This window comes from Salarias fasciatus, assembly GCF_902148845.1.
Source record: "Salarias fasciatus chromosome 7 unlocalized genomic scaffold, fSalaFa1.1 super_scaffold_4, whole genome shotgun sequence".
In the NCBI taxonomy this organism is placed as follows: Eukaryota; Metazoa; Chordata; class Actinopteri; order Blenniiformes; family Blenniidae; genus Salarias; species Salarias fasciatus.
This window is the reverse complement of record NW_021941229.1, coordinates 3,662,699-3,689,527: the sequence shown is the minus strand read 5'-3', so window position 1 is coordinate 3,689,527 and position 26,829 is coordinate 3,662,699. Positions and strand designations below refer to the sequence as shown.

Sequence of the window (26,829 nt, the reverse complement as noted above, 5' to 3'; positions counted from 1 at the left end):
GGAGGAGGCGCAGCGGGGCAGCAGGGCGTGGAGCCGCCGCGGGAGAGTCTCAACAGGAAGAGGAGTCCAACATGGTGCGGTGCCACAGCGCCCCGGACACCGACTGAGCGACGCCTTCACCTGCTTTCTGCTCACCTGCGGCGCGCACGGAGTAAGTCCAGCCGGAACACGCGCGCGGGGGTCTGTGGAGGGCTGTGTTTGGGGTTTTTGTCGGTCGGAGGCTCACCTGGCCAGCGGCCGCCCGTCACACACACCTTTCCTCTCAGGGGAGCCTGGAGAGGGAAAACAAACCCGACCGGTGGAAGAGGCTTCAGATTCACGCTACAAATCTCCCACACCTGTTGATTTTATATTCTGTGAGAAGTTAACAACAAAAACACTTTCTTTTTCTTTTAGAATTTGAGGCTCTTCCCGTTTCACGGGTTGGAAACGCGCAGAAATGGCACGGCTCTTTACGCACGCTGTTATCTCTTTAGATTCGCGTCTGGTTTAGTTTTTTTTTCTTTCTCTAACTTCATTACATCCCAGAAATGTTGCTAAAACACCGATCTACAAAATTCCCACATCCACCCAGAACATGTAGGGACGTGAATCCGGAGGCCTGATGGCGACACGCTGCGTTTCAGCTGTGGCCTTCCTATGGAGTCCCAAGCTGTGTAGTGTGTGTGCGCGTGTACGTTTATTTTTGAGGCTCAGTCACTGGAGCTGGTGGCTCGGATGCCACTTCAGGTTCTTGCTCTGGTTCTGATTTAGTTCTCATCCATGCGTTTTTCAGGTTGTTGTCGGTGTTTCTTCTGGGCCTTTTGGGCGCCAGACTGTTCCTCAAGGATACAAAAAAAAAAAAAAAAAAAAAAAAACCTGACACAAACCTGGAACCTAGGAAATGTCCTGTTTCTAAGACTCTCTGAAACTCCTCTACACTCTGGCTTCACTTTGAATTCAAACCTATCTGAAAACAGTGCTCTGTTCAGGATTCTTGTCAGTGTTTGTTTTGGTGCAGAACCTTTAAAAAGCAGGTGATGAGACTCAGTTTTCTTTAACAGGTCAGATTCTCAGCAGGGCGGATTTTGGAAGGCTGTGCTGTAAAAAAAAAAAAAAAAAAAAAAAAAAAGTCGTCAAAAGCACTGAAATGACTTCTGATGCTTCCTGGTTTTGATTTCAGGAATGTGAACTCCTTTTTCTGCACCGATCTGACGGCTTTTTGACTGAATGTTAAGAAAAATTTTCATGTTGAAGCAAGTTTGAATTGAACCATCAGACATGATCAGATATCATGAGCTTTTAGTGCCGTTAATCTAAATATCCAGACTTTTCAGTCCTCTGGAACTTACTGTAGGTTTTGGAAGTTTGCTCTGAGATTCTGGGCATTTTATTGGCTTGGGGGGAAAAAAAGAAACAACCTGATTGCATTTTGACCATTTCCCGTTGCAGAGAAGTTTCTCCACTAATTTTCCACATTTTAGTTTCTTAACTCAAAGCAACTAAATAGGAACTTGTTCCAGAACAAGACTTGAAGAATCCCAGGACTTCTATTTTTATCTGGGAAAATGTCACCAGATTATTTTTAGGCTCTAATGTCGGTTGGTCCAAGTTTTTCTGAAACTTATTACTTTAACATTTCTTCTCTTAACCTAAAGTAATCCGTATTATTATTGTTTTTTTTTACCGCTTATGTTATATGTGGTTGTTTTTATTTTTCCAAAGTTCCTCCTGAGACCTCGAGCGTCGTGTTTCCGATCAGGTCCGTCGTCCTGAGCTGATTGTTGTGGCTCCAGCTGCTCACGTGTTGAAAAGTCCTTTTATTTCCTTCTTGATCCTAAAGATGTGTTTTGCATCTGGAGTAGATCTGGGTCAGATCTGCGCTGCGGCTGGCAGTAAACCCGCAGTTCCTGTTCACAAATAATTACTTTCATCAACACAGTGAAGTGTGAGGAAAAGGTTTCAGAGTGTTGAAGCTCATTCTTCATGGAGGACGACGTCAGAACACCGGGAGAGCTGCTCCAGGGTTCTTGATGGAGTCTGGTGATCGGTATTGGTGTGTGTGTGTGTCTGCGTGTGAGTGTGTGTATGAACACAGTGGCAGCAGCACGATGCAGGTTTCTAACCCGTGTGCGTGTTTTTCCATAAACAGGCGGCGAGGCCGCGGCCGTAGGGTGAAGCAGGTCGCGGCGCTCCGCTCAGGGAAATGTCTGTCCGTAGGAAAATGTTCCGCCCCGAGAGCAGCGAGCGAACATTTGAATGGAGCCTTGAAAGTCAAATAGATGAGGGGGTCACGGCAGGTGAAGACGACTTGGCCGCTGATGGCTTCCAGTCTGTCTTATCAGGCTGGGGTGTGGCGGCACGCCGCATTCCTCATCCAGTGACTGAAACCGCACAACCCGAACCACCTGATCCACCGAACCACCCGAACCACCTGATCCGCCGAACCACCACACCAGCCCTGCTTTTGGAGGGCTGGAGGTCATAACGCTCACCTAACTTCTGCTTTCCATGCAGTGGGGTTCAGCTGAAATGCTCCCAAGACACTTATGCGACTGATCAGAACCTGCAGGATTTCTGCAGAATGCTGACTTCACCGCTGAGTTTGGGTCAGAATCTGTCAGCAGATACATTTTTACACCTTTTGGCTCCATGCCGGCGATCGGAAGCCCTCCATTCGTGTCTAAATGGCTGCATTTGATGCCCAGATCAGGTTGTCACTTTCACTACTGCTTGGCAGGTCTTCAGCCGAAGAAGGCGTTCACAGGGCTTTGTGTTGCTTTAAGTTAAGCCTGGAACATGACTGGGGCGGAGAGAGCAGCTACAGACCCTTTCAAACCCGAAGAGCGGCTTTCAGCTCTGAAGACTCAGCCCCGGCAGTTCTGACTTCATGGTTTATGTTCGGGTTTGATCTCATTATAAGAAACCTGCTTCTGGAATTCTTCTTTTTACGGCACATATGAGTCTTTGTATGAGTCTGGAAAGCCAGTGCTGTCCTGTGCGTCTCTGTCCGTCCTGAACTCGTCCTCTGCACTGGGCTCACGCCGTCATGTAAACTTAAAGTTAGTTGAAGTTAAAAGCTGAGCTAAGCAGATCAGTCCAGAGTGAAATTAACTGCCAGTGAGACCAAAAACAAAAGCAGTTAACCAAAGAGATGCAAATTCTGGTTCCGGATGATCCTAAAACAGACTGCAGGGATTAAGGACGAGAAGTGAATGAAAATCTATAGACTTGAGACGATCTCTGCACCTGGATTCTCTGAGCTGATCTCTGCTGGATCGTGATTGTGGTCATGAATCTGGTCGAGTCTCGCTGAACGTCACAGAGGGGATTCTGAACCGGCGAGTTGGTCGTGAGCCTCGGCCTCCGGGCCCGAGCGGCCGGTGGGGCCGGTCGACCTGCTGGGCGTCCGGCGGAGAACAGGCTCAGTGTTGGCTCTGCTGCTCAGACGGATCGGCAGGAACCCGACTCTGCCTCCGTCCGGGTCTCACATCCTCAGAGAGATTTAAAGCAACCGATCATCTCATGATCATCATTTCAAATGAAATGAATAAAGCACCAAGATGCTAATAATGTAAAGAACTTTTTTTTGTCTGGTTCGTGTCTTCAGTGAACCGAACGCCGCCGCTCTGCCTTTAATGAGGAAAGTTTACAAGAAGTTTTAGACATTTAATTTCGGTTTCTGCATTATTTCTTTGACGGCAGTTATTCCATTTTTAAATGTTTTCTTTATTAATGCTAGTCCAGTCATATAATTTCCAGTTAATCTAACAATGAAGTTATTTTTAAAGTTAATCTAAAATTGAATCAATATTTTTAGTCTTAGCAATTTATTGTTTTATGTGTTTTGTTACATTTAAAATGGCCAAAATGAATCAATTCTTCTCCAATTAATACTCTAAATCCTAGTTTTATGTCATAAGGATTAACAGCTGCGATTTTTGTGCCCAGTTTAATTTTTTTTAGTTTAATTCTTCCTAAAATGAGTGTTGTAAACTCTTCCTGTCATATTTAGTAAATGGCATAACACAAAAATAGCTGGACATGTTTGTATTTAACTCCAAAGCTGGGATTTCTGGGAATTTTGAAGAAGAATATCCGGGGACAACAGAGAAATGTTCATATTTACAGATAATTTCCAGGCAGCAGCGTCTTTGGATTTACAGTCCGAGTTACGCAAGAGGAGAGAGAGCGCAGAGGAAACGGAGCGATTAAACAAATTTAATGTGATCATTAAAAAACAAAAGTTGCGTGATTCACACGGAGAAGCAGTGGAGTCGAGTCCGACGAGCAGCTGTTATGTAAAAAACAAGGAAGATGGACTTGATTCACTCGCTGCTTTGCATGAGCTTCAGAGGCCGACTGTCCCGTCCTGCTTCCATCCAGCTTCTTTTTAAGTAAAGTACGAAAAGTGAAAAGAGGCTGCAGAACTTGTCCCTCCCGTGCTTCTCCCTGGACTGCAGCTCATTCATGGACCGATACGACTTATGTAGGACGTTTTGTCATTTTGTTTTCCGTTACAGAGTACTGTGTAGTGAATTTCTCCATGACGTCTCTTCATATGCAGACCTGAAACTACGATCTGCATTCCTGGTTTCTGTCTTCCCGTCTGGTTTCCATCTCTCGAGCGCCTCGTCAATCGGCTCGGATTTAAACGGATAGAATGACTCCATTGCTGCTCTATCGTTTCCTGGGCCGCCGCCGAGCCTCCTGCGGCCCGTTTTTGGCCTGCCGGCCTCATGCTGAGCACCCCCCCGGGCCGCGTGTCTCGCCCAGGCGGCGACGCCGTCGCTGTGGGGAAGTGGATATCGGTTTGCATTCAAAACATTCAGCCTGCGTTACCCACAATGCAACGGGGGCTGGGGCCTGCTGTGTTTTGTTTGGCAGGTGGAGGTGTTGAATGTCAGTCTGGTCTCACTCATTACCCAGAGTTCAACGGGTTTCTGGTCCCGCTCCGCAGTTTTTTCTTTCTTTCTTTTTTTCTTCATCCTCTTCTACCTCGCGCCTCCTGCTGCTGCTCCTCCCTCCTCTCAGGTTTCACTCCCGTCATGTGGGTATCTTCTCCTCCGTCCCGCTCGGCGAGGCGCCCTCTCCCCGCCGTTGCCGTGGCGACGCCCGGGGCTCAGACACTGAACCTGTTCTCTGAGACGGGCCTGCTGGCTCCGGCCTCCTCTTGCTGATGTTGGTGTCACAGCCAGAAAGAGAGCCAAGGCTTTCTCCACCCAGTTATTTTTAACTCTCTGGATCGAGGTCTATTTTAAGAATGATCAAACCAGCGTGTTAAGAAGTGATGCCATTACATCCAGAGATGGATGGAGAGACTCATTGCAGGATTTTTCTGTTCTTTCAGGGTCATGAATTTAGATAAACTCTCGTTTTTTTTACATTTGTTTAAAGAAAAAAAAAAAAAAACTAATGGTTTGAAAACTAAAAAGTTACGGGTAGTCAAGGAGGACGATAATCGATATTTACAGCCGATATTCATTTAAAATTGCAGTAAAATTTAAAATATTGGTGTCAGCTTGTTGACTAGTATAAAGCCTTTCAGACTTCTGTAGCTGCTTCCTGTTTTTCTTGTAGGCTAACAGCAGAGTTTCTGAGTATTTCGTTATTGTTCCTTCTTTTACTGAGTGAGGGAAATATCTGCCTGTTAGTATTGAAATAATTTGTGTTTGTGTTTTGTATTTAGTGAGTGAAATGCTGCTCAGTTGAATTTGTTCCAACATGTTCCGTGGCTATTATGCTAACTGTTAGCATGTCAATTGGTTTTTCCATTCAAGTTAGCATTAAGCTAGCAGGACTTTTTTTAATAATGCATGTTCTGATTTACTGTTTTACGGCATCACGTCTGTGTGGAAAGCAGAATTCAGCCTTTAATGATTAATCTGCCAGTCATGCTGATATGCGTCAAAATGCTGAATATAGGCGCCGATAATCAAAACTGCCCCTCCCATCGAGGGCGAACAGCTGGTTTTTACAAGATAAAGTTAAGAGTCGTCAATTACTGGTCTTTTGACAAAAAAATCCATTCCTGGAATACAAAGATCCTTTTCCCTCAAACTAAACTCATAGCTTGACCTTTGACATCAGTGAAGGAGTTTTGGGATGTTCCCATCTTGGTCAAACCTCCAGGTTTATTTTCTTTTCCACAGAGTAGACTAGAAATATTTTATTACCCCAGAGGGAGATTCAGGCTTTGTTTCCCTCAACATGAGAATAAATCATTAGTGTAACTCACACATCATGTCCGCTCACTCTTCTTTTGATTCGGCATGAGTCAAACATTTGTCACGATTTATTCCAGAACTAAACTACATAGACGATCTCTGACAAGATGTGCGGACAGGTAGTTTATTTTCTTTGATTTAATTTTGCTTAGATTTTACAATTTTTTTTTTTTTTTTTTTTATATTTATTTTTGACTTATTTTTGAAGACAGTAGAATTCAGTCTTCATCTATGTTGTGGTTCAAAATAATCGAACCATGAGAAGAAAAGTGAAGCCAAAGTACGTGTAGTGAGGTGTTCTCCCACATGATAATGGCTCTGTGCTTCCCTCTGGTCCAGGTCTTCTGTCTTCTCGCTCTTCCTCCTCCTCCAGCCGTCATGTTCAGGCTTGTGGAGCGTAGAGTTTGTTGTTAAACCGCTGACATGTTGAGCTTTTACAGAGTTCTCTCTGTCGTCATCTCTTTTTATGCAGCAAAACTCTCCACAGGTTTTTTTCTGCATGTGTTTTTCTTCAACATTAAAAAAACCAAAAAAAAAAAAAAATAGTTGAAAGAAAATAAACTCTTCCAACGTGTCTGAAGAAACACTCAGTACCTGCTGCTGGAAATCTGGGTTATTCTCTTTTTTTGTTTCTTGTTAGTTTAAAAAAAATCAAACAACAAAACTACATTTCAGTCACTTTTGTTTAAAGCAGTACAGAAACATGAGTGTGGCAGGAGAATTCCTCCGATCTGGTTCAGGCTTCAAGGAAAAGGGAAGGGTGAGAAGACTTCCAGATTTGAAACTTTCTGCAGTCCCTCAACTTTATCAATACTTTAGAAATGGATACAGCCGAACCAAAGAGTTGTGCATGCGCAGACTTTAAAACCTGCAGTCTTAACATGGTCTTTAGAAATCTGCCCTTCCTGGTTTCTAACTGCTGTGTACTGTGAAATCTGTTGCTTTGAAATATGCTGAATTGAGGTTCAGTAAAATAAAGCCCAAAAATATAAAGTGTCAGCAAATCATAGAAGAAAAATAAACTAAGACAGAGACTGAATCATGATCACGTCATGATTCTCTGCAGCATTTTAAAACAATGCAGACCAGATTTAAGAAAGAGAGAGGGGAACTTGACGTCAGGCTGGAGCTATGAAATGTTGATGAGCTCTGAGTTGAACTGTTCGTGGCGAGGAGAGAAAATGGGCATGTCCTGCTGCGCTGAGTCACTTCACCTTCTGAGCCGCCGTGAAGCGTTTACACTCTCAACTCTCGTGAACAATGAATTCAGAGAACCTGCATGTTGGGAAACACATGATTCCATGGGTATTTTTTTAATCTATGACACACAAAGTGCAATGTCATCCAGCCAAGCAAGCTTTGGTTGAAGTGATTCAACACTTTCGTTCTATTAAAAGGCTTCCCGATCTGGAATGAGAGATTGAAGCTATAACCTGGGTTGGGCTTAAAGAAGGAGAGCATTTCCTCTCTGACTGAATAGTTTTCTATGACGACTATAAATATTCAGGCAGCTTCAAAACTTGATTTTCACGACTGACGGGTGGGGAGGATTTCTTTAAGTATGCAGCTCACTTTGTAAATGTAACCAGGAGGACGGCTGGTTCAAGCTGAATGAGCCGAGTTTTGACTCGTCGCAGGTTAAATTAGGACGTTCAGACGAGTACGGTGGTGTGGAACAGAGAGCACCCCTGAGAGTGCACATTCTTTTCATTTCTGAAGCATTGGCTGTTTTTATCATGTATCCAGTTTCTGATGGACACAGTACTGTTTCAGTAGAGGAGTGAGTTTATTTTGGATTAACAGAAAATCTGCAATATGCATCAAAACAGCATTAATTTGACACCCCACAAAGACAACTCGCATTAATATCTGATGAGCTTCCGTTAGTAGAAGTAACAGTCCTGGAACCTTTCCTTGGAATGCTGTGTTGTTGGCCGCCTGACACGATGCTGCTTGTTATGTCAGAATAACTCCGGCTTTGTTTAACCACGAGCGAATATCCGGATCTCAAAGTTAAGATCATATCACCAATACGACAGAATATTCAGATGTTTGGGTCCAGCTCTAGTATTTTTGTTTGGTTTCCAAATCTTTAAAATATTACCTCCACGTCGGAAAGAAATTATTCCTCCTTTCTGAGGTAAACTGAGGGCCTTCATGGATGATAGGAACCGCTGGTCTTCATGGTTTTTATGCTTTTTCTTTCTTATCCAGTGAAACTCTTCCTTTCTCAGGGTCCTGTTGGACATCCTCCCGGGGGTTGTGTTGGGAGTCCCATTAGGTCTTGTCAGGTTCCATTTGGGGTCCTGTTAGGTCTCGTTCAGGTCTTTTGGAGGTTTTGTTTAAGATCCTGTCGGGGGTTCTATTGAAGTCCTGTCGGAGTTCTCTTGGGGTTCTGTTGGGTCTCGTCAGGGTCCTGTAGGTTTTCTACCATGTTCTTGTTGAACCCCCTCCCTGAGGCCCCTGCCTGAGGGCCCGTCATGCCATTCCCCCCCCCCCCCGCTGCCCTCCTGGCACTGACCGCTGCCTTCTAGAGTGGTTTGTTCTCTGAAACCGGACTAATGAACCTTATCAGGAGCTCTAATGGATCCTCCACTCATGAAACATTAAACTGGCGGGAATCACCCGCTGGACGGCGGCAGCAGCCAGACACTCTGACCGGAGTTCCCCGTAACACACTCTCGATTAATTAACCTCGCTCAGCAGACGCTGCAGTCAAGTCATCGATTAATAGGCTAGTCTGGTTATCTTTCAAACTGTTTCCTGGCTCTCACTGAGCAGTTTCCTTCTGAAATTTAACACATGGTTGTTTTGATTACATACAGGTTAATACTACCAACAATAAAGATTGATTCTCAAATAGAATTAAAAAAAAAATCTCTTTGGAAACTTCTGATTTTATGACTTTATTGGCACAAAAAGTCATTTTGAAGTTGAAGGATAGTGACGGGTTTCATTGACTTTACACAGCTGCCTCTTAGATTTACTTATTAATAAATCTTTTCCTTTAAGTGCAACTTCCAGAAAACTGCCAGACTAGTTGGTTTTATTAGATTTACCAAATTTCTGTTTTGCTGCATTTTTCACATGTTAGATTATTGTGGTTTGGTCTATAAAGTAGTTGAGTTTGGGCATCAACCCTTATACTCATACATTTACAATCTCTTGCAGAGATGCTCTGTTCCTGAAGCCATTCGGACACTTGACTTGGTTTAGAGGTTTTGATGCTTTTGAGATTGAATTCAGTAAATTGAAATATCAAGAAAGGATCCTAAAGTGATTTTGACTGTTGCCAATGTCTGTTTTAGTTGTAGCTTCCCTGATGTTTCTTCCCTGGTGAAGCTGTGGCTTGTGAATGGGAGCGGGCATTTTCACCAGAGGGCGGATGCTTTTACGGAACGACTGCACGTGTTACTCTTTGAAAAGACACACTCTGACTCTGTTTGATTACCAATGAGGCCAGAGGTCGCCGAGCAGGACGGCGCGGTTCACGAAGACCTTTTCAAAACGCGTCTCTGACTCAGAGGTAAATGATTCCTCTGAGGGTTTCTGGACATCTGTCCTACGGCCAGTAGAATCGTGGTCACGGGTACTTCCTGTTCTTCCTGTCTGACCATTTTTACATTTTGTTTGCCCTCCTGGCCTCTCTCCGTGTTTCATTCTGAAGCCAGGCGTTGGGCTTACCGCCCACCATGGCGTCTGGTGCTGCTGAAACCCGTCTGCAGATCTCCTGAGAAGATGCGGCGGTCAGGAGGAGGGCGTGCTCACATTCTTCCCTCGCGGCTACGCCTCCATCACGGCTCCCTACGTCACCGGCTTTGTCTGTCAAATCAGAGAGAACCGGATCTGCAGCTGTGGATGTGTTCAGTCCACGGATCCGCCGGACGGCTCACCTGGCTGGAGGCAGAGCTTTTACCTGTTAGATATTAGCTTCATACGATGGATAAACCTGCCTGCTGACATTTCGCCGCCGGGCAGATTGATCTTGCAGGATTGCGTGAAAAGTACGTAAGAGCGAAGTGTCGTGAGTCGCTGTTTGACTTGGTGTGACTGTTGGCACAAGCAACATTTTCCAACTTTCTGTTTGAGCAGTCGAAACTTCCGGAGTAAGTCATCTGTGCCAGAGTTCAGTTTATCGGAGAGCATACATTTATTTTTCTTCGTCTATCAGCTAATTGTTTCTGTTCTAATCTGGCAATGTCTTCCAATGACTCATTTCAGGTCTGCCTCAAACGGAAACATTGGGTTGAATTTCTTGGAACTTCCTTCAATATCAGGATCCCTCAGAATCGACCCACAGATCAAGTACATAAAATTCAACTGCTTACCATTATAAACCCTGTTTAATTGATTTAAATGGCAGAGTTGCCAGTGATTACCAAATTGATTAAAAAAACAGTTGTAATCAAACGTTAAATTACATTGTTTAGTTTGTGTTTTGTGTAACTGTTGTTCATGGAAGCACTGATGGGTTTCTTCAGGTGAAAAGTTGATCTGGTATTGATGCTCTGTATTGATGTTGTGGATGATGATGGAGAGGTGAGGGCAAATATTCAGACCTCAAAATTAATACTTAGATTCAAATAGTTATTGTAGAAAATCCAACAATAACTAAACTTTAAAGTTAGCTTTCATAAAAAAGATCAATCTAATGCACGCTCAGGAAAATAAAATAAGCTGGTAAAAATGGATTCTTTCTGCAGAGCCCGTTGTATTGGTGAGTCGGTCACGGTGCAGCGGTCAGGTCTTGGTGTCTCGTGGTTGGACCCTGGTATTGAGGAGTCTTATGGATTCATCCGCTGTTTCTGTGGAAGTTCAGCACTTATGACCGAATACTGTGAAGAGGAAACATCACAAGTGACACTAATACAATCTCATTATCAGAAACTATCACAGGGGTCATGTACGACTGTCTCATATTTAAGTACAAATTGACATTTATCTTGATTTAATTTTATGTAAATCCAGTTAAAAATTTGCACACTGATTGATGGCTGGGTTGACATCAAATTCTATGCAAACCTTCTCATTTGGACCGGAAAGGACAGTCTGGCACAGTCTGGGAAGGTTCAGGTTTCGCCTGATTGCAAGTTGTGATCTAAACAAAGTCATGAGAATCCGTACTGAGGTGGACATGCATCTTCATTTTTAAGCTTCTTCATCTGCTGGATCATGTTTTTCATTGGGTGCTGTGGTTGTTTAAAGTGTTTGATAGTTCTAAGATCTGTTCACACGGTGTGAGAGCATTTTCAGCTACTGGTGTGGAAGGTCTCTGAAGTGTTTTGTTGGTGATTCCAGCGCTTTAAAAAACGATTCTCTTCCTTCTCAGGGACACTTGAGGTGCAGCCATGAGTCGGCGGCGAGCGGACTCCCAGGGTTCCCTGGGGCCGGACGATGAGGTCATGCCGTACAGCGACGACGAGACGGACGACGAGCTGGACGTGACCTCGGAGGAGGAGCCCGAACAGCCGCCGGGGGCCCCACAACCCCCGGCGGAGACCAGACCGAGTGGTGAGTACCTCCAGACGAGTCGGGCGCTTCTCCAGCAGTTCAGGCCACAGACAGCAGTCACTGGTTTGGACAGTTTGGCAACTCCAGTGCTGGAGAAAGGACGTAAACTCTGCTGGACTCGCGTGTTCTGAAGCTGTTCTGTAGATTTATTTCCATGGAAAGTTTGCCGATTGTCACATCAGTCAAGCTTCAGTTGGTGGACGACTGTGTTCTCAAGTTCCACATACTGGTGTTCTGCCGACAGACATGTTGAGTGTTTAGAGGACGTTTCCTCGTGGATAAAGATAACAGAGCGCAGATTTCAAGTCTCAGACCTGAGTCCTGGTCTGTTCTGTTTACGATGTCTTGAATAGGGTTGTCTGGACCAATCCTGGCCATATCAGGAAATGTAGACATTTCAGGACTTGTCCAGGACGGTCCAGGACTACTATTTGTTTATCCTGCCTGTTTGTGCTGATCCAGGTCTGCTGTGTTTGGATTCAAAGCTCAATGATCATGTCCAGTGTGAACGCACCGTACGCTAACAAGCTAACAGCTGACTGACACCAGTGGCTAAGCTAACAAGCCAACAGCTGACTGACACCAGTGGCTAAGCTAACAAGCTAACAGCTGACTGACACCAGTGGCTAAGCTAACAAGCTAACAGCTGACTGACACCAGTGGCTAAGCTAACAAGCTAACAGCTGACTGACACCAGTGGCTAAGCTAACAAGCTATCAGCTGACTGACACCAGTGGCTAAGCTAACAAGCCAACAGCTGACTGATACCTGTGGCTAAGCTAACAAGCTAACAGCTGACTGACACCAGTGGCTAAGCTAACAAGCTAACAGCTGACTGATACCTGTGGCTAAGCTAACAAGCTAACAGCTGACTGATACCTGTGGCTAAGCTAACAAGCTAACAGCTGACTGACGGTCAGTCAGGTTGTGACTCGGCTCATCTCAGAGCTGAGAGTGTTTTGTTTAAATGGCCACACTCGATAAAGACGTGGAATGTTGACCTGTGTTTTTAGGTTGAACACGTGAAGAGTCTGTCTGTTTTTTTTAAATGCTTTATTCAAATGTATGAGCTTCAGTTGCCTCGGACGCAAACGTTGTTCATTTGTTACATGCGGATGTCGTCACAGTAAATAAACCATACAGTCAGATGATGTAAATCTCCTTCTGTGTTTCAGAGATGGGCTGGAAGGTGAAGGCTAATGACCGGGCGTATCACCAGCTGCCTGAGTTCCAGAAAAAAGTCTTCCTGTGCGTAAAGAAGAGCAGATACTCGGTGAGTTTGGCCGGCTGCGTAAACTGGACCCTTCATATAAAGCTTCTGAACGCCGTTTTCGTCTCCAGCTGAGATGTGAATAGAGATTTAAATGAAAGCTGTTGTGACATCCAGGCATTTGTCGGGATCCTCAGCGGCTGTTGTTCTCACCCACATGATTAAAATGAGACCGGCTCTTTGTGTTTTGTACATTTCTGCTTTATCAACCAGCTCATTTGTTAAACCAAATCTTGTTGAAGTATTCAAAGTACTCCGGCCGAGTGGCGTGGGTGTCTTCTGTTGTGTTGTTTAAAGTGTGTGTGCACACGGCAGAGTGTTTGAAGGCTGAAACCTGATCGTCCGGCTGACCCGGCTGTCAGCAGGAGAAACATTAGACTCAGTCAGAGCCGCTCAACGCATGAAAATCCGTAAGGTAACAAACTAAAGGTAGCCTCGATGTCCCGGCCGAGCAGCGAGGGAGGAAGTGGTGCATTCATGATCAATGGAGGTGTATCTAGACGGAGCAGCAACATGCACACGGGATAGAAATCTGAAAAATCTCACTGTGAACGACGTCAAGGACAAATTCAATTAGCTGGAAAGCTGGTTGCATTAATTAATTAATGTAGGGATGACTAAAGATAATTTTTTAAATTGCGATAAACACATAATTAGGCTTAGGACTTTTAGGGCTAAGACGTATTAATTTGGTCTACATGACACTTTATTTTGAAAGAAAATCCAACAAGGTGAAAAAGGAAATTCCTCCTCTGTTTGATTCCTGATGAAGACGCTCTGGCCAGAGATCAGCAGGAAGTTTCCACGCTGAAACTTCAACTATGACTTTTAATTCAGCTTTAGAATAGACAGTTCGGACTTTACGTTATGGACTGAAAACGGGCTTCAAATGCAAAAAAGGATAATTTAAGAAATTCTATTCAAAGTGTGAAACTATGGAAATAATGTGATTAATCATGATGAAAAAAAAAAAACGCAATACTTTGACAGCCCTAATAAAATATTATTGCTTCAGTGTATATTCACTTCATTTAGCGCTGCTTTGCTGGAGGTTCTCTATATTTTACATTTCCACACACAGCAAGGCTGAATTCAGGCGTTTTCCTGCTGGGAGTGTGTTTAATCTCTGTTTCAGAGAGCAGACTCTCACATTAAGTGTTTATAAGGACACAGAGACTGATCAGAATGGAAACACTTGTACTGGAAGAAAAGTCTTCCTGAATGAGAGACGCTGCTTCATTGTTTCCGGATTCTCTTTAGTTCCCACGATGTGGATGACGATTCCTCCTGCGGTCGGTCAGAATCAGTCTGTAGTCTATCAGACTGATGGATCACAGCATCAGTTGTGTTTTAACATGTTGCAGTGTTAAGATATCCAAACTCACCAGACCCACCTCACCTCCCAGTCGAGGAGGTATTTACATTGTTTATGCACAAATGTCGCAACGTGTGTGGAAAACTTTACATTGGCGTGTTGGAACTTGTTGCGCTGTTGCAATGCAGTCTTAACAACGGAACTAACATGAAGCGTTCAAACACAAATCAGTCAAAACCAGGACACACACACGTCCGCGGTCTCCTGACTGATCCGAACACACAGAATAGATGCCCTGGAGTGCAGCTCTGCTCTTCCTTTAGTGAAGCTGGCAGCGTTACGCAACATGCAACATGCAAATCCAGCTGCGGGGAGATACTGGGTGGAGTTTGGCTTCGGATTTATGTACCTGTTATAAAATTAACAGCATCAAAAACACACACACACACACGTCCTACCTGCCCTTAAGAACCCGCAGTATTCTCTCTCCTTGTGTGTGTGTGTGTGTGTGTGTGTGTGTGTTGGTTAAAGTTGATCTTGACCTCATTTCTTCACCTGCTAATAAAGACGTCGTGTTTTATTCCGTCACAGAGGACTGATCTCAGCTCCGGTCCTCCAGGATTCAGATACTTTAATCTAGAGTAAAGTCAGAACCGAGCTCCTCAGGAACCCAGAGAGAAACTGTCGTGAAGCGCCGCGGCTTGTTGGGACGCAGCAGAGGAACGTCGGAAACAAAAACATTCATATCTGTCTTGATGGCATGAAAGAAGTTCTGAGAGCTCCTGAAGTCCAGGATTATTATTGACGACTTCCAGTAGCTGGACAGATGGCTGTTTTCTTCTTCAGCGTACCGTTACAGGAGTACATGTTATCAATACTGGCAGAAATCCGCTTTAAACTAGTTATTTTCCAGATGTGAATATTCTTGCTGATCTGACGGTCCCTTTTGAAAATTTAGATGTTTAAATTGTTCCCTGATCAATGAGTGTTGAAAAGCAATAATTAAATTTTTTCAGTCTGTTAATGTGCCATCAACAACAGACTGAAAAATAAATCCACCTCAACGCAGAGTTAATGTTTTAGATGGTTTAAACAGTCTTCAGCTCTAAATGCTCTCACGAAGTGTTGTTTAAAAACAGTTTACAGTTGTTTCAGAATGTGATTTTGCAGTTCTGCTCTAATTCCGGGGTTGTTTTCACGGTCCACATTCTTCACATGCAAACTGCGTTTCGTTCAGGAGTCTCTGATTCTGCTTGATGACGGTTTCACGTCGTTGCTGTATTTCATAGTTAAGTACAAAGATTTAAATAATGAATATGTAGATCGTCTGTTCCCCCTTTAAAAGAGTTTGTCTTAAATGGTCCAGCATGTCCGATTTGTTGTGTTGTGTAGGGAAACGCCATCAGGACCTACAAATACAACGCGCTGACGTTCCTCCCGCTGAACCTGTTCGAGCAGCTGAAGAGAGCCGCCAACTGCTACTTCCTGGCGCTGCTCATCCTCCAGGTGTGGTGCCAGATGTTCCTCCTCCTCCCCTCAGCAGAGGCTCAGGGTTCTGACCGGCTCTGCTTCTGGTTTGTTCCTCAGGTCATTCCTGACATTTCCACGCTGCCTTGGTACACCACGCTGATCCCCCTGGTGGTGGTTCTGGGAATCACAGCCATCAAAGACCTGGTGGATGATCTGGTGAGATTAATACCCCCGCTGCCCTGTGGGGCAGTGTTTAATACCCCCGCTGCCCTGTGGGGGCAGTGTTTAATACCCCCGCTGCCCTGTGGGGGCAGTGTGGAGAAGTGTAGGGTCCTTGGAGGACAGCGCAGTGTGGTGAACGTTGGTGTGTTTTTCATTTTTTAATTTCCAGGCTCGTCACCGGATGGACAAGGAGATCAACAACAGGAAGTGTGACGTCCTCTCAGGTGGAAGGTCAGAACAGAGACGCTCGTCCGGTCGAATCGGTGACGATAACAAAGGTGAAAACTGATCATTTTGATCTGCATCAGCTTCCAAGAGTCCAAGTGGAGACACATCCAGGTGGGAGATGTGATCCGGCTCCGGAAGAACGACTTCGTCCCGGTGAGGAAGCTTTTGTTGTGAAAGAAAATGACAAATCCTACCCACTGCACCACAGCGTACACTTTATCCTCCGAGTCAAATGCTGGTGTTTCCCTGCTGAGCGTCGTTTTGTCCCTCCAGGCCGACGTGCTGCTGCTGTCCAGCTCCAACCCCAACAGTCTGTGCTACGTGGAGACGGCGGAGCTGGACGGGTAACGGCGGGGGGGATCGGCATTTTAACGGCCTCCAGCACGGCTCTGAGGCGTGTCTGAGACCGCCGTCCTCACGCCAGCTGCACTTTTTATTCAGCCTCACAGAGTTATGTCAATAAATTACTCAGCGATGGGAGAAAAGTAAATTTGAGCAGAGCTTTTCCGGAGCGCCTGCGTGAGCAGATTAAGAGAGGAAACACCTCCAGATCAAACAGCCAAACCTGTTCCTGGAGCGACCTTTGCCCTTCATCAAGCCAGTCATGATGATAACAATAATACCTTGAGTTGCAGCAGTCACAGAAGGCTTCGCTCTCTGGTGACTCTGGTGTCATGTAGTATTTTATTATGGGAAATAAAAATCATAATTTTCTGCTGTTAAAAGGCGTTTGTTCCTGGATCCAGGATATGGTCTCAGTTTCTGAGCAGTCCTGCTAACAGAGAAACCAGGAATTCATGCATTCATTCATTCTGAACATGTAAATCACTGAAGACAATAAAAAGGCCCACACCAAGAGCAAACGAAGAAATAAAGCCTCTCACAGCCAAACAGAAGCTCTTTGTTTTCTCTCTGCCTGAAAAGGAAATTTAGCTGTATCTCTTCTCACCCCGTGTCTTTGAATAGTCGCTGACATTACATCCTTCTGCCTGAGTTTAAAAAGTAGTTCTTGATATTTTGAAATTGTCCGACACCAAACAATCTCTTCTGAACCTGAATCTGGATTTCTGTGAGACGTTAAATATTTCAATTTGATTCACGGTGGTGTTGAAAATTCTTTCCTTTCTTTTTTTTTTTTTTGTTTCAACATCAAACCTGCGTCAGTCATGGCATTAAAATCAGTATTGCATTAAAAAGCGTTAAATTTGACTGAGCCGTTCAGCCTGCCCTGACCTTTGACCTGATCCTCTGCAGAGAGACCAACCTGAAGTTTAAGATGGGACTGCGGGTGACCGACGAGAGGCTGCAGGAGGAGCGGCAGCTGGCGGAGTTCGACGGTGAGAGCACACACACACACACACACACACACTCACACACTGGACTCAGACTGAAGCTCGTCCCGGTTTCCGACTCGCAGCCCTGATCGAGTGCGAGGAGCCCAACAACCGTCTGGATAAGTTCACGGGGACGATGCTGTGGAAGGGCGAGCGCTACCCGCTGGAGCTGGACAACATGCTGCTGAGAGGCTGCAAGGTCCGCAACACCGAGGTCTGCCACGGCCTGGTCATCTTCGCAGGTACGACCGGAGATAAACCGCTGCATGATCAGAACCCTTCAAACCCAGGAACATAGTGGAGACATGAATGGAACAAGACCTCTGACATCTTTCTGTTCAGCTCCACTTCCCCAATACTGTCGATTCATTACAGTCGGACTACGTGTCTCGTGATGACTGATGGCAGTACCTGGCTGAATGTTTCCACAGGCGCCGACACCAAAATCATGAGAAACGGAGGGAAGACCCGGTTCAAGAGGACCAAAATCGACGAGCTGATGAACTACATGGTTTATACGGTGAGTCTGGATCAGTGCTGGGACCTCTCTCATGGGGGTCTGGACGGACTCTCGTGGTCTGAACCAGTTCGTCTCGGCAGATCTTCCTGCTGCTCATCCTGATCTCAGCCGGTCTGGCCATCGGCCACTCCTACTGGTACGACGACATCGGCTCCAAGGCCTGGTACCTGTACGACGGCAAAAACCAGGATGCCTCGCTGCGGGGCTTCCTCAGCTTCTGGGGCTACATCATCATCCTCAACACCATGGTGCCCATCTCCCTCTACGTCAGGTCAGTAAGGTCGAAGCGCTCGGTGAAGAGGTTCACCATATCGTGACAAGTCCACGTTGATTTTAGTTTTCCTGCACTAAACCATGCAGTTGGAGCTGCTCGGTTCTCAGGCTTCTCGGTTTCTGCAGCTGATGCTGCTTTTCTAGAAGTCTCAGTTGTTTTTATTGAAAGATCGAGGTGAATGTTGCCAGCGGAGGTTTTTCACCCTCTGTACGGATCGTCTGGTTTGCTCCTGAAGACTTGTGTGTGTGTGTGTTTTCGTGTGTTTTGGTGTGCAGTGTGGAGGTGATCCGTCTTGGTCAGAGTAAGTTCATCAACTGGGACCTGCAGATGTACTTTGCAGAGAAGGACACACCAGCAAAGGTGGGGATTTTTATGCTTTTACATACTGAGAAGGCTGAGATGCTTCTGTGTGTATCAGATGTAATCGTAGCATTATTCTGAAAAGGTGGCGACACCATGTCAAAATCTTTACTTCTTCCTGAAGATGATGCTTCCCAGGTGAAGGAAAACATTTATTAGATCATATAATTTGCTGTAATGATTGTAAAAAATAAAATCACAATATGCAGTTTGATCATTTTAAGTGAAATTAATCCGTAATGGACTCATTTCACAACGTTCAGCTGGTTAAAATGAAATAAAAACTGCTGTTCACAGCTTTTCTACAGATATAAAGAGGAGAATAAAGACATCCCTGACTCTTTGTTTTGGAGCTTTTTTGTATTTCCCCCTTTAAAGTTATTAAGTGTCAACTTGAATGTTTGTTCTGAACAAACTGTAATCAAACCCTTCGAACTAGTACAAGTTATATTAAACAATGTTTTTTTAAAAATCTGTTGAATCAATGAGTAAATAAAACTGTGTACAAATATAAAGCGGCGCAAAAATAAAGATTTAATTATTTCTGAGGGAAATTCAGTTTCAATGCTAGATGATGTGATTCGAATAAGTTGCAGACTTGTGTGTATCTCCTGGTGTTAAGTCCTTCCCAGCAGTCAGCAGTGTGTGTGTGTATGTGTGTGTGTGTGTGTGTGACGGCCGCTCTTCCCCCTCCTGCAGGCTCGGACCACCACCCTGAACGAGCAGCTGGGGCAGATCCAGTACATCTTCTCCGATAAGACGGGGACGCTGACGCAGAACGTCATGCAGTTCAAGAAGTGCACCATCGCCGGGCGGAGCTACGGTACTGCAGACGGCCTCCACCCTCCAGAGAGCAGCGGTCATTCAGGCCGGAGCAGATAAAGTCTGCTCTTATGCTGCTAAATGCAGTAATATTACTTTGAAGAGACAGTTCTTCTTTGTGTAAACTGAGCTTTATAAAACTCCAGCTGTTATTTTTCACTCAGTTGACCAGAATTTGAAATGTAACGCCATGTTTGAGCTCTTCGAAATACAATATTCCACATTCAGTCTGAGCTCCAGTTTATCAAAACATGAGGACCACAGAGCAGAAGTCAACGGAGAAGACAGATGTCACGCTGAACCGGAAGTCTTGGATCGGCTCTGCTTCCCTTTTTCTCATTCCACGCCGTCTTTCTTCACACAGGTGACCCAACCACAGCGGAGGGAGTGTCTCTGGACCGAGGGAGGGTGAGTCTCACGGAGGAATTCCGTTTCAGACGCTGCTTCTGGAGTGACCGTGGTCTAAAATAACCCGTCCCTGCTCTCCGTCAGCCGGTCGACTGGAGCTGGAACCGCCTCGCCGACAAGAAGTTCCCCTTCATGGACCACCTGCTGGTGGCAAACGTCCGGTCCAAGAAGGACAAGGAGGCCAACGAGTTCTTCAAGCTGCTGTCGCTGTGCCACACCGTCATGGTGGAGCACAAAGACGGTGAGTTCCATCGCTCCGCCCCCAAGATCCACGGCCGCTGGTGAGCTTTGACTATTAAACCATCCACCTCTCTCTCTCTCTCTCTCTCTCTGTCTGTCAGGCGATCTGGTGTATCAGGCGGCGTCTCCAGACGAGGGCGCTCTGGTGACGGCGGCCAGGAACTTCGGCTACGTCTTCCTGTCCCGGACGCAGGACACCATCAGCATCAGGGAGATGGAGCAGGAGAACACCTACGAGATGCTGGCACTGCTCGACTTCAACTCCGACCGCAAGCGCATGTCCATCATCCGTACGCTCTCACGCACACACACACACACACACACACACACGCGCTAAAGCTAAAATATCATTCCAGTTGTGAAACGTGCCATTCCTCCCCTCCTCTCTTCTCGTCCAGTGAGGTTCCCTGACGGTCGGATCCGTCTGTACTGTAAAGGAGCGGACACGGTGATCTACGAGCGCCTCTCTCCCAACTCCAGATACAAGGAGAGCACGCAGACGGCTCTGGACGTGAGTTCCCCGCTCGCTTCCTGCGCTCCGCCGCTGGATCGCATCGTCTCGTCTGTCCAGTGGGATCAGGTCCTGTGTTTTCTGCCGTGCAGGTCTTTGCCAACGAGACCCTGCGGACGCTTTGCCTGTGCTACAAAGACATCAGCACCGACGAGTACGAAGCCTGGTCCAGGAGGCACAAAGAGGCCCAGGTGGCCCTGGTGGACCGAGACGGCGCTCTGGACCGCGTGTACGAGCAGATCGAGAACAACCTGCTGGTGAGAGGAGGACTGCTCATACATTAATGAAGCATCCAAGTTCAGACAGGATTCAAGAACCATTGTTAATTAAACTACAGTAGCCTGAAATCCTGGCTTCAGTCTAAAGATTAGCGTTTGTGTTCAGCTGATTGGAGCCACTGCTATTGAGGATAAACTGCAGGACGGAGTACCGGAGACCATCGCCAAGCTGGCCAAGGCCGACATCAAGATCTGGGTCCTGACCGGAGATAAGAAAGGTACGGCAGAGAGGACTACGTCCAGTCATTGACTGGAGGGGAACTGGGCATCAATCAGAACAGCTGATCCTTTGATGGAATGAGACCCAGAGGGTGCAGGAGGTTCCATAACCCCGGGCTCCAACCAGGTGGAACCGGCTCCCAGTTCTCCTTCACTTCTTTCTTTCTCGCAGTGTTTCATAACTGATCTATAAATAAGGCTGAATTGAATGACATGCCTCTGCTCAGAGAGCTCATGTTTGTTCCTCTCCGCTTAATTTATCCCCAGAAACGGCGGAAAACATCGGCTACTCCTGTTCGCTCCTGACCGACGACATGCACATCCACTACGGCGAGGACGTCAAGTAAGCTATCGCCGAGACTGTGGTGGACGGGCTTCCGCGGCGCGCTCAGCCTGGACGGCTTTTCCTTCCTACTGTGCAGAATATAATTTACTTTTTCCGTTATTTTACGACTGAGCGCTGAGCACGTCGGAGGAGAAAGCAGAGCGAGCCACAGTGCGAGCAGCTGGGGAGAGAGAATGTAAACATGTATGGGAGATGAAGTGTGTGTGAATGTGGAAGATCATGTGTTTAAAGGGACTTAAAGGCTCTGATTCAACAGGTGTGTGTTTTATGATTCGTCTTTAATCTGAGGCTCTGAGACTTTCAGTCTGAGGTGACCCCTGACCCCCCCACCCTCCTCGTTTTCCGTACATTTTGTGTAACGGTGCGTCTCCGTCTGCAGCGACAAGCTGAGGATCCGACAGGCCACCAGGAGAAACGTTCCTCAGACTTTCAGGCACGGAAAAAAGAAACCCGAGGAGCCTTTCTTCCCCGAGCCCGGCAAGAACGCTCTGATCATCACCGGAGGATGGCTGGTGAGGAAGTCCTCTCTCTTTAAGCTGGTTTCCTTTCTTTATCGCTCTTGCTTTGGACTCGCTGCAGTCTTTAGAAGTTTCCTTCTGATGTTTTTCTCGCTGTATTTCATCAGAATGAGATTCTGTATGAGAAGAAGAAGAAGCGCCGTCGCCTGCGTCTTCGCCGTCTGGGAAGAAGACCGCCTCCCAGCAACCCTCAGGACGGACAGCCGCAGAACGAGTGGGAGAAGGAGATGAGACAGGTATGATGGCCGACAGAGTTGTGGACACACACACACCTGGAAAGGGGCGGAGCTTACGGGGCTGTTCTCCCTCAGATCGACTTTGTGGACATGGCGTGCGAGTGCGAGGCGGTCATCTGCTGCCGCGTCACGCCCAAGCAGAAGGCCAACGTGGTGAGTCTGGTGAAGAAGTACAAGAAAGCCGTGACGCTGTCCATCGGAGACGGAGCCAACGACGTCAACATGATCAAGAGTGAGGAGGCCGAGTCGCCCCGCCGCCGTCCACCCGGGACTCGGTGTTTCACCAGACTGACTGTCTGTCCTCTTGTCCCTCCGTCCAGCTGCGGACATCGGCGTGGGCATCAGCGGTCAGGAGGGCATGCAGGCCGTCATGTCCAGCGACTACGCCTTCGCTCAATTCCGCTACCTGCAGCGCCTCCTGCTGGTCCACGGTCGCTGGTCGTACATCCGCATGTGCAAGTTCCTGCGGTTCTTCTTCTTCAAGAACTTCGCCTTCACCCTGGTTCACTTCTGGTACTCCTTCTTCAACGGATACTCCTCGCAGGTCAGCGGCGCCATTCTGCTCATGCTATCTCTAGAAAGTGTGCGACGCGTCGGCCGATCCAGGAAGACTGAACTCCGTCCTCTCCCTGCAGGTCGCCTTTGAAGACATGTTCATCACTCTCTACAACCTGTGCTACAGCAGCCTTCCCATCCTGCTGGTCGGACTCCTGGACCAGGTAAAGACCCTCAACACATGGACACATCATAATGAGACAGAACGCAAACATGACCTTTCAGATTCAAACTAAGGTCACCGACTTTACTTCTTAAAAGTGCTGTAGGCAGGATTTTGCTAGTCGATGCTAATTTTTCTGTGTTTTCTTTGGATTAAATGTTAAGGTATCCATTGATAATCCTTTAAGAGTGTAGCATAATTGCACTACCGCGAAGGCGTAGCGTTTCCATCTGTCTCTGTTCTGAGCTGAAAAGGAATCTCCACAGTTCCAGGTATCTTTGACCAATCAGAAGAGCCCATGAGGCTCTAACCATAATTGGTCGAGGGGTGTTCGTCGCACGTTCTTGTGGGAGGGGCTTAACTTGCGTAAGGTCGTAATGTCACAGAAAACAGGACAGGATTGGCTGTGCTGGGTTTCAAATCACCATCTTAGATGGGTCAAATCGCCATCTTGCTTAGGTAACCCTAAGCAAGATGGCAGAGATGCGGAATCCTGCCTACAGCACCTTTAAAAGAGACTCTTCTTCCTCCTCTTCCTCCCCCTGAAGGACGTGAACGACAGACTGAGCCTGAAGTTCCCGAAGCTCTACCTTCCGGGCCAGCAAGGCCTGTTGTTCAACTACAAGAACTTCTTCATCAGCTTGTTCCACGGCATCTTCGTCTCGCTCATCATCTTCTTCATCCCGTACGGGGCGTTCCTGCAGACCATGGGGCAGGACGGCGAGGCGCCCTCGGACTACCAGTCCTTCGCCGTGGTCACCGCCTCGTCCCTGATCTTCGTCGTCAACCTGCAGGTCAGACGTTCTCCTCAAACTGAAATGTCACCATCAGGAGTCCTTCCTCAGCCTGATTGAGACTGAACGCACCACGTCTTGTGTCCTTCGATCAGATCTCTCTGGACACGTCGTACTGGACCTTCGTCAGCTGTTTCGCCGTTCTGGGCAGCATCGCCATCTACTTCGGGATCATGTTCGACATCCACAGCGCGGGAATCCACGTCCTGCTGCCCTCGGTGTTCACCTTCACCGGTCAGTCAGCTGGACCACGGTTTACTCCTTGTTTTGCGCTTGACTGAGCAGTGTGTAGAACTCCACTGCTGTAGCTTCACCGAGGGGCCTCTTGTGTTCGTTGACCCTGTTCTTGCTGCCAGCTGATCTTCGGCATGCGGTCCGGCTACAGTCCTTCCCATCAACGTGTGTGTTTCGTGTGTTCTCAGGCGCCGCGTCCAACGCGCTGCGTCAGCCCTACCTGTGGCTGACCATTATCCTGACGGTGGGCGTCAGCCTGCTGCCGGTCATCTGCATCCAGTTCCTCCATAAGACCATCTACCCCTCTGTCGGAGACAAGGTAGGAGGGGGGCGGGGGGCGTCGAGTGAACTGATCTGATTGGAGATCAGCCGTTAACGTGACCGATGACAGTTTGTGTAACTGATGTCCCTCCATCCTGCAGGTCCAGAGGAACAGGAAGAAGTACGAGATGGAGCTGGAGCAGGACGAGAAGAAGAAGCCCTCGGCCTTCCAGCGCGGCGGCCGGTCCCGCCGGTCCGCCTACGCCTTCTCGCACTCCCGCGGCTACGCCGACCTCATCGCATCAGGGCGGAGCATCCGGCGGCGCCCGACGGGCAGGGCGGGGAACCAGGACACCATACGGGAGGCCCCGCGGAGGGAGGCGGAGAACATCTGAGAGACCCGGGCGCTCCTCCTGGTTCCTCCTGGTTCCTCCTGGTTCCTCCTGGTTCCTCTGGAGTCGCAGCCTGATGAGACGGACATGTTGATGAAGCGCCGCTGAAGGCTGTGGTCCAGGCTCCCAGTGCCGCACAAACTTAAAAAAAAAAAAACCCAACTCACCGAAGAGAGACTCGCCATCAGCGGGGTCAGAGGTCACACAGCTTCTGTGTGACCCTCAATGTCATTTAACTCAGGATTTTAATAATGAAAGCCTTCTTTTTAGCCAGTGTATCTCTGTTCCGCCATTAGGTAACCTCTTGTGTGCAGATCACATGACGTGTTCTTCCCAGCTGTCCTTCCGTTCATAACACGTTGAAACTGACCAATAATCTGTCCAGAAATCCTCTTTTAAAGGTTTTACTCCAAACCAGGGTGGGCTGTTACTATGCCAGGCTATGCAACGGTGGTCGGATATTTTGTAGTGTTTCTTAATTTAAATATGAGATGTGAATCATCTTTTCTCTGTGCTGCTTCGATACGCCCAAGTGTACTGATACTGACGTTGCAACGACTTCTTTAGAGGATGCCGTCTTTTAAAACGTTGAAATACCTTTTTGAAAGCTTCATCCCGGTCAGTGCCTCACGTTTTTGATGTTTGTCCTGTTTAAACTGTGCCTTACCTTTCACTGATGCTTCTGTCGAGGAATGTGCATTTAAACATTGAGGTTTTTCTGTTTTATCTTATTTCTATTTTTAACTGTTCAGAAGTGGCATTAAATCTGTGTGTGTGTGTGTCTGTTTGCGCGTGTGTGTGTCTGCGTGTGTGTGCGTGTCACAGGTTGTTTACAAGTGACCCAAAGATTCTCTGAGTCCAGTCGATCAGATTTAGGCCAAACGTTAGGTTACTTCCTGCTCCGACTGTTACTGTCCGTTCTTCCTGCTGGTGGCGCTGTCTGCACACCAGCTGGCTTTGCTCCAGAGCGAAGCTGTTCAGGACCTCTGTGGCTCGCCAGCAGCTCAGTGCTGTTATGATGATGGTATTTTAACTTGTGATTGTTAATTAATAAAAGCCAAGGGCATGTTTAGGAATCTGTAACGCCGCCTCCTGCTCTTCTGTCTGTGGTGGTTTTCGTTCTTTTTGTTTTCTCCGAAAGTGTTGATAATCCCCTGAGGTTTCTAGAAATGTAGCGTACTACCACCGTACCGCCCCGCCAGCAGGGGTGTTAAACTCTCAACCCCCCTTGTCCTGGTTCTGACGTTCATTTTTCATTTATAGATTATTTCTTTTCTGTCCAAAGGAGATGACAACTCAGGTTATTGAAACACTTCAATGAGGCGTATAAACATGAGAGAAGACTGGTAACTCTAATTTGTATTACTTTCATGTTTGAATATTTTTGAAGTAATAAAACCAGAAAAAAGACTGAATCCACTAGCTGCTCCCCCGACTTTTCTGGGGACAAAATGTTTTTTCAACTTTACTGTCACGTCTCCATCAACGGGCTGTATGAGCAGTTTTAGTTTGGTTTCTGAAACAAAGCCACCTCTGGGCTATCATCCATCCTCCTCCACAGATTAGCTTCCATCAGACTATCAAGTCAGACCTCTTTGGTCGCACTCAGAATCTTTTACATCCCAGATATGTCCCCTCTCCTCTGGTGTCCCTCAGGGCTCTGTCCTCGGTCCCATCCTCTTTGTCTGAACTCCCCCTTGGCCATATATCCATCCATCCATCCATCTTCAGCCGCTTATCTGGGGCCGGGTCGCGGGGGCAGCAGTCTCAGCAGGGATGCCCAGACTTCCCTGTCCCCAGACTCTTCCTCCAGCTCTTCCGGGAGGATCCCAAGGCGTTCCCAGGCCAGCCGAGAGACATAGTCTCTCCAGCGAGTCCTGGGTCTTCCCCGGGGTCTCCTCCCGGTGGGACATGCCCGGAAAACCTCCCCAGGGAGGCGTCCAGGAGGCATCCTGAACAGATGCCCGAGCCACCTCAGCTGGCCCCTCTCGATGTGGAGGAGTAGCGGCTCTACTCCGAGCTCCTCCCTGGTGACTGAGCTCCTCACCCTATCTCTAAGGGAGCGCCCAGCCACCCTACGGAGGAAGCTCATTTCGGCCGCTTGTATCCGGGATCTTGTCCTTTCGGTCATGACCCAAAGTT

General features: G+C 47.1%; 1 protein-coding gene across 2 annotated transcripts; it reads left to right on the top strand.

Moving 5' to 3' along the window:
* atp8b1 (ATPase phospholipid transporting 8B1) lies at nt 1–25,467 on the top strand. 2 transcript variants are annotated; one of them, XM_030085210.1, is made up of 30 exons: nt 1–151; nt 11,536–11,717; nt 12,893–12,990; nt 15,695–15,808; nt 15,890–15,988; nt 16,164–16,225; nt 16,303–16,375; nt 16,496–16,566; nt 17,477–17,559; nt 17,640–17,798; nt 17,988–18,076; nt 18,157–18,347; nt 18,626–18,710; nt 19,410–19,533; nt 19,897–19,940; nt 20,025–20,181; nt 20,282–20,470; nt 20,579–20,691; nt 20,784–20,948; nt 21,076–21,187; nt 21,456–21,531; nt 21,914–22,046; nt 22,160–22,288; nt 22,364–22,520; nt 22,609–22,832; nt 22,924–23,007; nt 23,555–23,800; nt 23,896–24,034; nt 24,223–24,353; nt 24,457–25,467. In XM_030085210.1, the coding sequence occupies exons 2-30, from the start codon at nt 11,555–11,557 to the stop codon at nt 24,688–24,690; spliced, it is 3,744 nt and encodes a 1,247-aa protein (XP_029941070.1). In that variant the 5' UTR covers nt 1–151; nt 11,536–11,554; the 3' UTR covers nt 24,691–25,467. The 2 variants fall into 2 exon arrangements, with proteins under 2 accessions (XP_029941070.1, XP_029941071.1); XM_030085211.1 differs by lacking the exon at nt 1–151 and adding an exon at nt 10,433–10,511.
* Nucleotides 25,468–26,829: the final 1,362 nt, after the last annotated feature.

Excerpts from the sequence above, each read along its gene's own strand:
- atp8b1 (XM_030085210.1), top strand. The coding sequence starts at position 11,555 with ATGAGTCGGCGGCGAGCGGACTCCCAGGGTTCCCTGGGGCCGGACGAT. Across the intron at positions 11,718-12,892 it reads GGCGGAGACCAGACCGAGTG|AGATGGGCTGGAAGGTGAAG; the intron begins GTGAGTACCTCC and ends TCTGTGTTTCAG. Across the intron at positions 20,949-21,075 it reads AGATCGAGAACAACCTGCTG|CTGATTGGAGCCACTGCTAT; the intron begins GTGAGAGGAGGA and ends GTTTGTGTTCAG.